The sequence below is a fragment of the Hemitrygon akajei genome, chromosome 7 (assembly GCF_048418815.1).
Source record: "Hemitrygon akajei chromosome 7, sHemAka1.3, whole genome shotgun sequence".
NCBI lineage: Eukaryota > Metazoa > Chordata > Chondrichthyes > Myliobatiformes > Dasyatidae > Hemitrygon > Hemitrygon akajei.
The window spans coordinates 118,638,870-118,654,482 of NC_133130.1; the positions used below are offsets into that span (position 1 = coordinate 118,638,870).

At 39.4% G+C, this 15,613-nt stretch overlaps 1 protein-coding gene across 4 annotated transcripts in view; it reads right to left on the reverse strand.

Moving 5' to 3' along the window:
- Positions 1 to 2,225: 2,225 nt before the first annotated feature.
- Positions 2,226 to 15,613, reverse strand: part of phf10 (PHD finger protein 10) — a 120,986-nt gene continuing 107,598 nt past the window's right edge. The window contains exons 11-14 of one of the 4 annotated variants that reach the window (XR_012099690.1): positions 14,254 to 14,442; positions 12,365 to 12,445; positions 4,771 to 4,866; positions 2,603 to 2,731 (exon numbers count right to left, since the gene is read on the reverse strand). Coding sequence is in view for 3 of the 4 variants with exons in the window: in XM_073051839.1 (XP_072907940.1) it covers positions 2,547 to 2,731; positions 12,365 to 12,445; positions 14,254 to 14,442 (455 nt within the window). In the remaining variant the exon portion in view is untranslated. Of the gene's footprint in view, positions 2,732 to 4,770; positions 4,867 to 12,214; positions 12,446 to 14,253; positions 14,443 to 15,613 lie in introns of those variants that run through there. The other 3 variants (XM_073051839.1, XM_073051838.1, XM_073051840.1) reach the window with 3 other exon arrangements.

A 15,613-nucleotide genomic window follows, 5' to 3' on the forward strand; every position in this document is an offset into this window, starting at 1 on the left:
TCAGTGTTGAGATTATAGTTGGACCAACCATGATCTTACGAATGGCATTGCAGTCTTGAAAAATGAAGTCGCTAATGCACTAGCATTGAGAACATCTTCAAAAGGTGATGCCTCAAAAAGGCAGCATCCATCGTTAAGGACCCCCATTACCCAGGATAATCTCTCTTATTATTACTAGCAACAGGGAGGAGGTACAGGCTGGTAGGTTGTTCCAAGCATCATGTAGATCTTCCCACAGTTCTTCTGCAAACTTTGGCTGTCTCACTTGCTTCTGTCTCTCCAGGTAATCCCACACAGCCTCAATGATGTTGAAATCAGGGCTCTGTGAATCCATACCATATGAAACAATATTTTATAAAAATCTAGGGTGCCTAAGACTTTTGCACAGTAATGTATATTTCTCATTGTCATTTAGTTTTTAAGATTATGTATTGCAATGTACTGCTGCTGCAAAACATCCAATTTCACAACGTACAGTGCCTATAAAAGGTATTTACCCCCCCCCCGAAGTTTTCACATTTTATTGTTTCACATTGAATCACTGTGGATTTAACTTAGTGTTTTTGACATTGATCATCAGAAAAAGACTCGTTCATGTCAAAGTGAAAACAGATCTCTACAAAGTGATCTGATTACAAATGTAAAACACAAAATAATTGATTGCAGAATTATTTACCTCCTTTAATATTACACACCAAATCATCATTGGTACAGCTAATTAGTTTTAGAAGTCACATAATTAGTTAAATGGAAATCTGTTTTTGGAGACCTGTGTGCACTCAAAGTGTTTTAGTTAATTGTAGTAAAAATACACCTGTACCTGGAAGGTCCAACTGCTGGTGAGTCAGTATCCTGGCAAAAACTACACCATGAAGACAAAAGAACACTCCAAGCAACTCCATGAAAAGGTTATTGAAAAGCACAAGTCAGGAGATGGATACAAGAAGATTTCCGAGTCATTGAATATCCCTTGGAGTACAGTTAAGTAAATCATCAAGAAATAGAAAGGATATGTCACAGCTGTAAATCTACCTAAAGCAGGTCGTCCTCAAAATCTGAGTGACCATGAAAGAAGGGGACTAGTGAGAGAGGCCACAAAGACAGCTATGACAACTCTGGAGGAGTTACAAGCTTCAGTGGCTGAGATAGGAGAGACTGCACATTCAACTGTTGCCTGTGTGCTTCACCAGTCACAGCTTTATGGGAGAGTGGCAAAGAGAAAGCCACTGTTGAAAAAAACTCATATAAAATATCAGCTAGAGTTTGCCAGAAGGCTTGTGGGAGACTTTGGAGTCAGCTGGAAGGAAGAAGGTTCTATGGTCTGATGAAACCAAAATTGAGCTTTTTTGGCCAATAGACTAAATGCTATGCTTGGTGTAAGCAAAACATCGCACATCATCAAGAACACACCATCCCTGCTGTGAAGCATGGTGGTGGCTGCATCATGCTGTGGGGATGTTTCACTGCAGCAGGTCCTGGAAGTCTTGTGAAGGTAGAGGGTAAAATGAATGCAGCAAAATACAGGGAGATCCTGGAAGACAATTTGATGCAAGAGAACTGCAACTTGGGAGAAGATTTGTTTTCCAGCAAGACAATGACCCCAAGCATAAAGCCAAAGCTACACAGGAATGGCTTAAAAACAACAAAGTTAATGTCCTGGAGTGGCCAAGTCAGAGTCCAGACCTCAATCCAATTGAGAATTTGTAGCTGGATTTGAAAAGAGCTGTTCACTCTTGATCCCCAGGCAATCTGACAGAGTTTGGGGCAGTTCTGTAAAGAAGAATGGGGGAAAATTGCAGTGTTCAGATGTGCAAAGCTGATAGAGACCTATCCACACAGACTCAAGACTGTAATTGCTGCCAAAGTTGCATCTACTGAACACTGACTTGAAGGGGTTGAGTAATTATGCAATCAATTATTTTGTGTTTTATATTTGTAATTCATTTAGATCACTTCGTAGAGATCTGTTTTCACTTTGACATGAAAGAGTCTTTTTCTGTTGATCAGTGTCAACAAAACCAAATTAAATCTAACAGTGATTCAGTGTTGTAAAACAATAAAACATGAAAACTTCCGGGGGGGGGGGGGGGGTGAATACCTTTTATAGGCACTGTATGCTAGTGACAGTAAACCTGATTCTAATTCTGATTCACTTGCTCAAATCAAATCGGAGAGCTGGAATACTTGTATCAGAGAAATTCCTTTATGCTATAAAAACAAGCAGTAGTTAGGTTGCCTTGTAAGCTTTTCTAGTTATTTGCATGGTAAAGTAAATGTTCCCAAATTAATCTTTAAAATGATGGTTCAGCTGAACTACTTGGACATTTATGCAGTAACAACAGTAGATGGAACACATCCAGAGATATTCGAGGGAATAGATAGAGGAAAGCTGCCTTGCAAAGTTTTTTTTTATCTCATTTAACAATGCAACAACATAGGATGACTCAAAAAAGTGGTATTTTCTCCGACAGTGATATTTTGATGAGAAAATCCATTACAAAGGGATCTTTAATAGACAGTCAATAGAGCAGATATTTGCAGCTCTGCTAGACCACCGTAGTTTTCTGGAAAAATTGCAAGCAGAACGCATATAATTTTCCAATAACATGCAAATCCTGAAGGGGGACTTGACCTGCAAATTCTTCTGACTCTGTTATTCTGTGCTTGTGGGGGAGGGGGTTTGGAGGTTGACGATCATGTTGCCGCCTTTTTTTCTTTGTTTCGTGGCTATCTGGAGAAGAATCACAGTGTTTTATATGTTGATAATAAATAAATAAACCTTTGAATAGCTCAACAACTGACTTTGCAACTTTTAAAAGAGTAAACCAATCCAAAGATCAAAAATTAAAATTTGATACCAACCCACAACATAAGGCTAATCAAAGTGGCAGTGTTTTAAAAAGAACAGGGAGAGACAAAGAAGCTTAGAGAGGTCTAGACTGAAGGTAGTTAAATCTGACCACGTTAATGATGGCGTGGTAAAAAAGAGAATTTGCCAACAGCCATACTGGACAAGTGAATTGATCCTGGAGGCCCACGAAACTTAATGACTCTGAGAAGTGAAATTTCACAAAATTATCCAGAGCCACTGTGGACACCAGCCTCCCCATCATCAAGAACATCTACAAGGATGTTCTTGAAGTGATGCCTCACTAAGAAACCCCGCGTGCTTCCTCTCTAGTAGTACCTCAGAGAGGAGGTACAGGAACCTGAAGACACCCACTCAACATTTTAGAAACAGCTTCTTGCTCTCTGCCATCAGATTTCTGGATGGTATCAGTGAACACTACCTCACTCTATTTGCACTAATTTAACTATTTGTATATTTTTATTGTAATTTATAATATATTTTTTGTATTGCATTGCACGGCTGCGGTAAAACAAGTTTGATGATATACAGTATGTCAGTGAATCTGAACCTGATTGTGAACTAGGAATAAAACTGATAAAGCCTTACAGACAGGTGCTGGCAAAAGTCCCACTCCCTCATCTGCCTGATGCCATAACTTTCTGAAGATGCCACAACACCAAAAGAACCAAGACCAAGATTTCTTCCGCCTCATCACAAGTCTGCGACAGATGAGGAGAATGGGCAATGAAATGGCAGATGGAATAGAGTGTTGGGAAGTGTACGGTCATGCTCTTTGGTAGAAGAAATGAAAGGGTTGACTATTTTCTAAATGGAGAGAAAATATAAAAACTGAGGTGCAAAGGGATTTGTGAGTCTTTGTGCAGGATTCCCTAATTTGTAGGTTGAGTCTCTTTCTAAGGAAGGTAGATGCAATGTTAGTATTCATTTCAAGAAGACTAGAATATAAAAGCAAGGATGTAATGTTGAGGCTTTATGAGGCACTGGTGAGGCCTCACCTGGAGCATTTGAACACCTTTGGGCCCTTTAACTTAGAAAGGATGTGCTGAAACTGGAGAGGATTCAAAGGGGGTTCACGAAAATAATTCCAGGAATGAACAGCTTGTCATGTGAAGAGTGGTTGATGGCCTTGGGCCTGTATTCACAGGAATTCAAAAGAATGAGGAACAATCTCATTGAAACCTATCAAATGATGAAAGGCCTTGATAGCGAGGACGTTTCCTATGGTGGGAGAGTCCAAGACCAGAGGACACAGCCTCAGAATAGAGAGGAGTCAGTCTTTTTAGAACAGAGATGAGGCGATGACTGCTGACATAATGGAAGCTGAACTAAAAACTGCAATTAGTAGGCTTACATTAAGTAAGTCACCAGGATTGGATGGTTATACGGCAGAGTGGTATAAAGAACTTAAAAATGAGTTAATTCCTGTTTTACTCCCCACACTGAACTAAAAAAGGTGCAAACACCACACAGCTGGAAGGAGGCGAAAATCTCAGCTATACTGAAAGAAGGCAAGGATAAAATGGAATGTGGGTCATTTAGACCAATATCTGTTCTTAATGTAGATTATAGATTATTTACTTCCATCATGGCCAAATGATTAGAGGAGTTTCTACCCACACTGATACATAATGATCAGACAGGTTCTATACAACAACGCCAAACATAAGACAATATACGAAGGACACTTCACATTATGGATCATATACAAAAAATAAAATTAAAGCAATAGTGATAAGTGTGGACACTGAAAAGGCATTTGATTCGGTTAACTGGAATTTTCTTTACAGAGTTTTACATAGATTTGTTTTACATGACACAATTATTAAAGCTATACAGGCATTATATGACAATCCCAATGCTAGGATTAAAATCAATGGATATTTATCAAATAGTCTTACCCTAGAAAGGGGCTTGAGACAGGGTTGTGCATGGTCACTGCTACTCTTCACTATTAGCTCAATACATCAGACAAAATGAAGATATCAGGGGAATTACTATTAAAGAGACAGAGCATAAATTACTATTTACTGTTACGCAGGTGACATTTTGATCTATCTAGGGCAACCAACATACTCTTTACCTAAATTGATGCAATCCTTTGAACACTATGGTCAATTATCAGGATACAAGATCAGCATAGACAAAATTCAATTACTCTCATAATACTATAGCCTATCAAGAGAAATTGAAAGTAGATATCCCTTGCCATGGCAAATAGTCTTTCAAATATTTGGGCATCATCATGCCAAAAGATTTGGCAAAATTATCAGAATGCAATTATTTGCTTATATATAAAAAAATAAGGAAGACATAACAAGATGGAATCTAATTCCTTTTTTTAGTTTCAGTTCAAGGATTGAATCCATTAAAATAAATATATTGCCCAGACTATTATATCTCTTTAAGACCCTACCAATAGAGATTAACCAAAATCAATGCAATGAATGACACAAAATGTTATCAAGATACATATGGCAAGGTAAAAGACCTAGATTTCATCTCAAAACTTTGCAATTAGCCAAGGAAACGGGGGGATGGGGGTTACCTTCTCTTCGAGATTATTATTTTGCAGCACAGTTGAGAGTTGTGATATGTTGGTGCAACCCATCATATGACGCTCAATGGAAAAACATTGAGGAGATGTTACTTCCCATCCCTATACAGGCAATTTTGGCTGATAACAACCTACAAAGTTATATAAATACTACTGATAACCCATGGGTGAAATGGACTCTTAAAATATGGAAAACTATTATAAAAGAATATAAACTAAAAGGAGATATTGCAATTCTTAAATGGTGTGCATATGACTCAGATTTTACGCTGAATAAACTGAATGCTAGATTTAAGGACTGGACAGCTAAAGGAATAACAGGTCTATGCAATATAATGAAAGAAGGAACACCGTTCAGTTTTGAAATGCTTAAAGAGAAACACTTATTAGAAAAACAAGACTTTTATCGGTATTTGCTGATGCGACATTATGTTAATAGGAGGGTGAAAAATGTAACTGAGGCAAGTACGTGTTTGATAGAACTGTTTAGAAAAGCATATAATTCAGATAATGGTAGTAGAATCATTTCAAGCGTGTATAAAAATCTGTCAAATCTTAAAACACACTCGACTTCATACTTAAAACCAAATGTGAGAAGGAAGGAGGGATAACTATATCTGAGGAAGAATGGACAAAAATATGAAGGTATCAATGGAAGTGTACCAGTTCACAGAAATGGAGGGAGTTTGGATCGAAAAACTTGATATTGGAGGAACAACACCTTATATACCGGCTGGGTAGCCTCCAGCCTGATGGCATGAACATTGACTTCTCTAACTTCCGTTAATGCCCCTCCTCCCCTTCTCACCCCATCCCTGAAATATTTAGTTGTTTATTTTTTTCTCTCTCTCTGCCCATCACTCTGCCTGTTCTCCATCTCCCTCTGGTGCTCCCCTCCCCCCTTCTTTCTCCCTAGGCCTCCCGTCCCATGATCCTTTCCCTTCTCCAGCTCTGTATCACTTTTGCCAATCACCTTTCCAGCTCTTAGCTTCATCCCACCCTCTCTGGTCTTCTCCTATCATTTTGCATTTCCCCCTCTCTCTCCTACTTTCAAATCTCTTAGTATCTTTCCTTTCAGTTAGTCCTGACGAAGGGTCTCGGCCCGAAATGTCGACAGTGCTTCTTCCTATACATGCTGCCTGGCCTGCTGCGTTCCACCAGCATTTTGTGTGTGTTGTAAGATATTTTATTACACCCTCTCAGAAATCCCATTATGATAGTAACCTCCCTGTTTGCTGGAGAAATTGTGGAAATCAAAATGTAAACCATTATCATATTTTCTGGGAATGCCCAGTTATCAAAGATTATTGGAGTGGGGATACACAATGCCCTACAAGACATCTTTAAATGTGAAATACCCTTAGAAAGTAAGACCATATATTTTGGGTATATACCTCAAGAATGGTTGAAAAAGCGATAAATATTTAATGAATATACTGCTGGTGGCTGGTATAAAGACTCTTACCAGGAAATGGTTATCACAGGAGAGCCCAACTTTAAATGCATGGATGGAAATTACAATGGACATTTACAAAATGGAGAAGATAACAGCATCTGTCAATCATAAATTGGAACAATTTGATTCATACTGGGAAAAATGGTTTAACTACATAGCATCCCATAGGCCTGATTTTATTCTCACAAATCAATGTTTATATTATAAATAAAAGATTACTCCCAACTTGGACATAGTTTTCCTTTTGTTTATTCTTTCTTTCCTATAAGCGTATACCTCAGATAAGTACTATGTGGAGATTTGTGGCAAACATGAATATATGATATATACATACAGTATCTGAAATACATCTTATGGAAATGTTTGTATGATGCACAATTTCAATAAAAAATAAATTACAAAAAAAAATGAGAAATTTCTTCAGCCAGACAGTGGTGAATCTGTGGAATTCTTTGCCACAGGCAGCTGTGGAGGCCAAGACAAAGGAGAATCGGTTGATGTTGTGTACTTGGATTTTCAAAAGGCTATTATACACAAAGCTGCTTAACAAGTTAAGAACCCATGGTATTACAGGAAATATAATAGAGCAGTGGTTAATTGGCAGGAAGCAAAGAATAGGAATAAAGGGAGCCTTCTCTGGTTGGCTCCGGTGACTAGTGGTGTTCCGCAGGGTCTGCATCTTTTTATGTTACATATCAATGATTTGGATGACAGAATTGATGACTTTGTGGCCAAGTTTGCAGGTAATATGAAGACTGGTGGATGGGGCAGGTAATTTTGAAGAAGCTACAGAAGGACTTACTCAGATTAGAAAAATGGGCAAAGGGGCAGATGGAATGCAATGTTGGGAAGTGTATGGTACACACAAATAAAGCTATTAACTATTTCCTAAATGGAGAGAAAATTCAAAAATCTGAGGCGCTGAGTGACTTGGGAGTCCTTGTGCAGGATTCCCTAAAAGCTAATTTGCAGGTTGAGTCGGTGGTGAGGAAGGTAAATGTGATGACATTCTAGTCGTCATTTTGAGACGACTAGAATATAAAAGCAAGGATGTAATGCTGAGGCTTTATAAGGCACTGTTCAGGTCTCATTGAAGTATTGTGAGCAATTTTGGCCCCTTATCCAAGAAAGGATGTGCTGACTTTGAACAAACTTCAAAGGAGTTTCACGAAAATGATTTTGGGTTTGAAAGGCTTATCATATGGGGAGCATTTGATGGCTCTGAGCCCCTACTCACTGGAATTCAGAAGAATTGGGTGGGGATCTCATTGAAACCTATCAAATGTTGAAAGGCCACAAAAGAGTGGATGTGCTGAGGATGTTTCCTGTGGTGGGGGCATCTAAGAACAGAGGACACAGCCTCAGAATAGAGGGGCATCCTCATAGAATGGAGATGAGAAGTAATTTCATTAGCCAGATAGTGGTGAATCTGTGGAAATCACTGCCCAGGCAGCTGTGGAGGCAAAGTCATTGGGTATATTTAAGGCAGAGGCTGATAGATTCTTGATTATTCAGGGCATGAAGGGATACAGGGAGAAGACAGGAGACAGGGGCTGAGAGGGAAATAGATCAGCCATGATGAAATGGCAGAGCAGACTTGATGGGCCAAATGGCCTAACCTACATCTTGTGGTCTAATAACCATAGAACATAATCTAAAGATCAACCTGGAGAAATGTGAAGTGATTCAGTTTGGAAGGTCAAGTCTGAAGGCAGAATACAAGGTTGGCAGGATTCTTAGCAGTTTGGCCCACATCCATACATCCTTCAAAGCTGCCATGCAAGGGTGCTTAAGAAGGCATCTGGTGTGTTGGCCTTCATTAGTTAGGGGATTGATTTCAAGAGGCACGAGTTAATGTTGCAGTTCTCTAAAACCCTGGTTAGACCACACTTGGAATATTGTGTTCAGTCCTGGTCACCTTGTTACAGGAATGGTGTGGAAGCTTTAGAGAGGGTGCAGAGGAGATGCTGTCAGGATTAAAGGACATCCTTATGAAGATAGGTTGAGTGAGCCAGTGCTTTTCTCTCTGGAAAAGGATGAGAGGAGGCTTTCAATAAAGGTGTACAAGATGATAAGAGGTATAGATCTAATGGACAGCCAGAGTCATTTCCCTTTGGTGGAAATGGCTAATTATTATAAAGTGATTGGAGGAAGGTATATGGAAGATGGCAGAGGTAGTTGTCCTTTTATTTTTTTTATTTTTAAAAAATTTTTTTTATTAGTTTTTCAAAACATTTTACAAAATTAAAAACCCCAAATCCCAATGAGGAGCATTAATACAGTGCAAGATTAAGCATACAATAACAATATGCTACAAAGGAAGAGAATTTAACAAAAAAGCACCTAAATTAAAGACAAGTGAGCTTAGTGTCCTCCCCAAGCCCCACAACACAAGAAAAAAACAACAACAACTCCAGACCAACCGCCACACAGTATAAAGAGTATAAGTCCGGACAGTCAAACTCCCAGACTGTGAATACACTTAGTAACAGAGGATAATAATGCCTACTACCAGAAAAAAAAGGGAGCTGAAAGCAAGGGACCGAAAAGAAGAAAAAAAAAGAAAAAAAAACCCTAGTCAAGAGGAAGGTTATGAAAGTACTCGATAAAAGGTCCCCAGACCTTATGGAACTTTAGATCCGAATTAAGAACTGAATAATGAATTTTTTCGAGGTCCAAGCAGGCCATAATGTCGTTAAGCCATTGCGCATGAGTGGGCGGGGCAACATCTCTCCATCTAAGGAGGATCAAGCGTCTCGTCAGGAGAGAGGCAAAGGATAGTATTCGGCATTTGGTCGGACCCAGACATAAATCTGTCTCGCCCCAAAAACCGAACAGAGCAATTAAGGGGTTAGGTTCTAGGTGCTGATTCAGAATACCCGATAATGTAGTGAAGACATCTTTCCAGAATTTCTCCAAGCTAGGACAGAACCAGTACATGTGGATGAGAGAGGCCACGCCCCTCTTGCATTTATCACAGAGCGGACTAATGCCAGGGTAGAATCGAGATAGTTTAGATTTAGACATATGGGCTCTATGAACAATCTTAAACTGTAAGAGGCAATGACGAGCACAAAGGGAGGTTGAGTTAACCGATTTGAGAACTGAGTCCCAGCTCTCCTTGGATAAGGAGATATTTAAATCCTGCTCCCAGGCCATTTTAATTTTATCCACAGGGGCCCATCGTAAGGCTGCTAGTTTATCTCGGATAATTGAAATTAAACCTTTACCTAGTGGATTAATGGAAAGAAATAGGTCCATAGCATTTTTCGCAGGCATTTCAGGGAAGTTAGGAATTAAAGGAGCAGTAAAGTGTCGGATTTGGAGATATCTGAAAAAGTGAGCGTTAGGCAGGTTGAACTTAACGGAGAGCTGCTGAAAAGAAGCGAAGCGATTATCAATGAAGAGATCTTCAAAATGTCTAATGCCCTTCCTGTACCAAACATGGAATGCTGAATCGTACGTAGTAGGTAAAAAAAGGTGATTATGTGCGACAGGGCTAGAGACGGAAAACCCCTGGAAACCATAGCATTTCCTGAACTGAGCCCATATACGCAAAGTGTATATAACCAGAGGATTAGCTATTGATCTGGGCAGACTGCTAGGGAGTGCAGAGCCAAGAAGTGCAGATATAGATAATTCTTTAGTGGAGCTCAACTCCATTGCCACCCAGTTAGGGCACTCGGGTTGACCGTGGAAGAAAGACCAGAAGGTAGCACAACGTATATTAGCTGCCCAGTAATATAAGCGAAAGTTAGGTAAAGCCATGCCACCCTCTTTTTTAGATTTTTGGAGGTGGATTTTATTAATTCTAGAGCGCTTATCTGCCACAGATATGACAAAATAATAGAGTCTAAGGAATCAAAAAAAGATTTAGGAATAAAAATTGGGATAGATTGAAATAAGTATAAAAATTTGGGGAGAACATACATTTTAACAACATTAATACGACCTACCAAGGACATAGATAGAGGTGACCATTGTACCAGACTCTGTTTTATAGCATATGAAAGATTGACAAAGTTTTCACGAAAGAGATCTTTAAACTTCCTTGTGACTGTAATTCCAAGATAAGTAAATTGATTATGGACTACTTTAAAAGGGAGATCACAAAATATTAGTTCTTGTGCTTCTTTATTAATTGGGAAAAGTTCACTCTTATGTAAGTTGAGTTTATAGCCAGAGATCTGGCTAAACTGGTCAAGAAGTGAAAACATTAGAGGTAAGGATGTAGACGGATTTGAGAGAAAGAGTAATAAGTCATCAGCATAGAGAGAAACTTTATGCTTAACACCCCCTCTCCAAATCCCGGTCAATTCAGGACAATTTCGAAATGCTATCGCCAGAGGTTCTATAGCCAAATCAAAGAGAAAGGGACTTAAGGGGCATCCCTGACGGGTGCCACGTTTGAGATTAAATACTTGGGATTTCTGAAAATTAGTTAGAACAGAAGCAGTAGGACACAGGTACAGCAATTGGATCCAAGAGATGAAACTTTGGCCGAGGTCAAATTTTTCTAAGACTGCAAAAAGGTAGTGTAGTTGTCCTTTTATACGGAATTGTCAGTGTATAGAACGCACTGTAAAGGATGGTGGCAGAGGCGATGCATTAGAGACATTTAAGAGACTTAGCTAGGCACATGGATGAAAGAAATGGGGAAGGTTAAGGGGGAGAAAAAGGCTAGATTGATCTTACAGTAGGTTAAAATGTGGACACAACGTCATGGGCTGAAGGGCTTGTACTGTGCTGTACAGTTCTATGTGATAATGAGTGGGGATAACTGCACCTACAGATATATTTGTAATATATTTAACATTATGATTAGGCTAACAAATCTTGTTAAGGTGGTTTGTAAATAGGAGCATCAGTCAATGATAGTGAGACTTGAGGAAGGTGACCAAAGATATAGGCTTTGAGGAGTATCTTCAGGTTAGTCCATGAAGTAGTAAGTTCAAAAATAATTGATCAGCATAGTATTGTCTTAATTTTATTTAGCCTAAGACATTTAAAACTGTAACAGGTACAGTGGAAAGAAATTGCTTCCTCTGTAGAAAGGTGGGTTGAGTTGGTGACATAAGGAATCACAAGTGTACAAAAGAATGGTAGAAATATGACTATCTTCCTGGGATAACTGAAGCTTTCAACACTGGAAGATTAGAGCAAAAAGGTATGGAGTAAAAGCAAGTGAAACAAAGCTGAGGGACACATGGTCTGATTGATGAAACAGAATCGAGAGTGAATCGACTGCTCTAGAGTTTTCATTAATGGCACTGATTCGTGTAGTTAGACTTAGCACAACGTCTCCCAAAATAAATCTGCTCAACCACCTGACACCATTTCATTCTGCCATTTTATTTACTTCAAAATAATTTCCGTACAAAGTATATTTATAAAACACACTGAGATCATAAAAGCACCTGACACTGCTAACTGACCAACATTAAAAACGGCCACCATCCTTGGACTAATTAATTCTTTTAACCTTCTTTGTTGTTCTTTCCTCTCCTTGACCCTTTCTTGGTTTTGGAAGGGATATTTGAACAGCAATCGCAAATCCAACGACCTGAAAAAGGTTTGAAAGAATGTTTCAAACTAGATAATGTTAAAAATACAATGCACATACCCAGCTTCTCCCTAAAACTGGGATCAGTGGGAACGAACCATAAACAAGAAGTCAATAACAAGAGAAGGCCATTCTATATCAGCTCTGAATCAACTTGGCTTCCTTAGAGTATTGATTAGGGTCAACCATGGATGTTACGTCCTAGCTGTCTACATGATACACCAGCCAGTGCTGTACGATATAGAGAACAAGCTGTTGCCCACACAGCAGACACCCCCTCTCTATGCAGCTGACGAATCCAAAGGAATGGCAAAGACCGATGCAGTTTGGCACCAGCAGTGTCGCAGGAGTTTCCAGTCAGCATTGAACTTGGTGTAGGGCTGCCTTAGGGACTCCAGCTCTGGATATTTCCTTGGAATTTACTCCCGAAGCCTTTCCCATGAGTGGGTATAGCTGCCAGGCAGTGGAGGTTTGAGATCAGAGTTTTCCTTCTCCTAGATGAGCTCCAACCACACCTGATGCGCATCACCTGCCTGATGTGATTGGTTTCAGGGTGCCAGTAACCCACCTTTGCCCCTTCTCCTGTCAGTAGAACCAGTTCTATCGGACTTAGTAGCTAAGCCACATGTGAAGGCCAGGAACTGGACTTTGTTGTCAGAGGCCATTTCAGAGGCATGCCATTGGGAGCAATTAATAGACAGTGGGAGCTTTCTGCACTACCTCCCCTGGCTATGATAACCTTAAGGAAACGCTTCCTGTGAAATTGCTCGTCAGTCTAAATATGGAGCAAAGAAAAGCAGCCGGAACTATCAGTAAATCTGAAACTTATGTGAAGTTTTATGTGCATAAAATTTTAATTTGTTCTGTTAATTATATTGCTTAACTAATATCATTGGTTATTCAAAAGCAAACTGCAACAATGATCACAATGATGTCATTTAGAATTAGGTATGGTGTATTCCACAATAAAACAACACTGTCCTTGCTAATAAAGCTACCAAGAACTAAAATTTAGAGGCCCACCAATCAAAAATGTTCCCGTGAACTATTTTTTGGAGACCCCAACCACCAATAGAAAATTAAGTCCTGCTGAAGGATCTCGGCCAAACACATCATTAATTAATTTCCCTCCACTGAATTCCTCCAGCATTTTGGGTGCACGTTTATCTCTCTTATGGCTAGGAGGGCGCTCTTGCTCAAATGGAAGGATGCTGCTCCGCCTAATCATGCTCAGTGGTTACGGGATGTTATGGCGTGCTTAAATTTTAAAAAGATTCGTTGTTCAATTTCTGAATCTAACCAAGATTTTCAAAATTTGTGGGGACCGTTTTTGAATTATTTTCAGAACCTTTGATTTCCCGTTAAAGTACAGATGCTGGTTAATAGCATATTTCACTATCTGATTAGGGTTTTTTTTCCCTTTTTTACTTTACCAAACAGCTTTGCTTTTGGTAGTGGGGTTAGACTTTTTTATATATATAAAAATTATTCATATCACAACATACGAATTAATCTAATCTAGACAGGGTAAGGAGTTCGTTAATGTGATTCAAATATAATGTATTTGGTATTATTATATCTTTCTTTTATTTTATAAAATATATTTTCTTGAACTCTGTATTCTTCTATGTAGAAATTAATAAAAATATTGAAAGGGTGCATGTTGCTCAAAAATTTAAGATAGGTTTCTCGTTTGTTGAACAACTTCATTCATCACATTTCCAGTCCAGAGGAATGTTTGCAATTATGCAACTCACAGCAACCTACATACATCGATAGTTACCACACCCTGCCCTCGTGTGAATTACCTGAGGGGATGGCAGAGACTCCTACACAGAAGGTGTGATACCCACGGTCACACTTATCACAGAACATCATCTCCTCCTCGTGATGCGGCTGACCACAGACAATACACGTCTTGCATTCCATACACTGCCACGGATAGGTTTTGATTACAGCCACTAACTCCGAAACCATATCCAGACAGGATGGATGTCCTAAAGGAAACATCAGCAAGTTATCCACTCAGAAAGCACACACCTTTTTTTTAAAAAAAGGATCAGTAAACAAATGACTTTTACATTAGAAATCACAATTTTTAAAAAATAATTCTGACTTCTACAAATTTGTCCTGATCTTTTAGAATTTATGAAGGACTTAAGGCATGGAAAGAGGCTGTTCAGACTAAAACATCTACTCCAGTGTTTATCTAGCAACCTGGAATAGGCCTCTCACACACACACTCAACATTTTAGAGAGAGCTTATTCCCCTCTGTCATTAGATTTCTGAACGGTCCATGAACCCATGAACACTACCTCACTATTCCATCTTTTGCACTATTTACTTATTTATGTTATATAAAGTAATACTTTTCATGACTAATGATTCTGAAGCTCTAATTCACACTGATCCAATTTTTTTTTAATCTCCCCAGATTTCTCCCCACCAGCTAGTCTCTACTCAGATGTAAGGCGATTCATAGCTGACCAATCAACATGTCTGCGGAGAGGAAACCACAGCACCTGACTGATTGAAAGCCAGTCAGTCAGGAAGAGCGTGCACACTTCACATGGACAGCAACATGTTCAGGATTGAACCGGGGTCACCGGAGATTTTAGGCAGTAGCTCTACCAGCTACACTACTGTGGCACTCCGAGCTACGACCATGTTATCACAAATGAACATCTTGTCCTAACTGGCAACACACAACCTCTTGCCAATCCCTTTCAACACACTCTGTCAACGTACCTTGTTACTCCTTGTGCTGCTCACGTACCTGCCCATTTACACTATGAACAGTTCACCTCAACAACCTCTAGTCCTCTGATCCACATTTTAACCACTCTCCTCAGTTCAGAAGATTTAAAACCATAGGACATACTGTGGGAGTAGAACTAGGCCATTCAATCTATTGAGCGCGCTCCACTATTCAAACCTGGCAGATTTATTTTCCCTCTCAAGCCCATTACCCGTCAACTTTGACTCTCTTACTAACTAAGAACCTATCAGTCTTTGTTTTAAATGCACCCAATGGCTTGCCTCCACAGCCATATGTGGCAATGAATTCCGCAGATTTACCATCCTCTGGCTAAAGAAATTCCTCCTCATCTCTGTTCCAGATGGACATCCCTCTATTCTGAGGCTGTGCCCTCTGGTCCTAGACACCC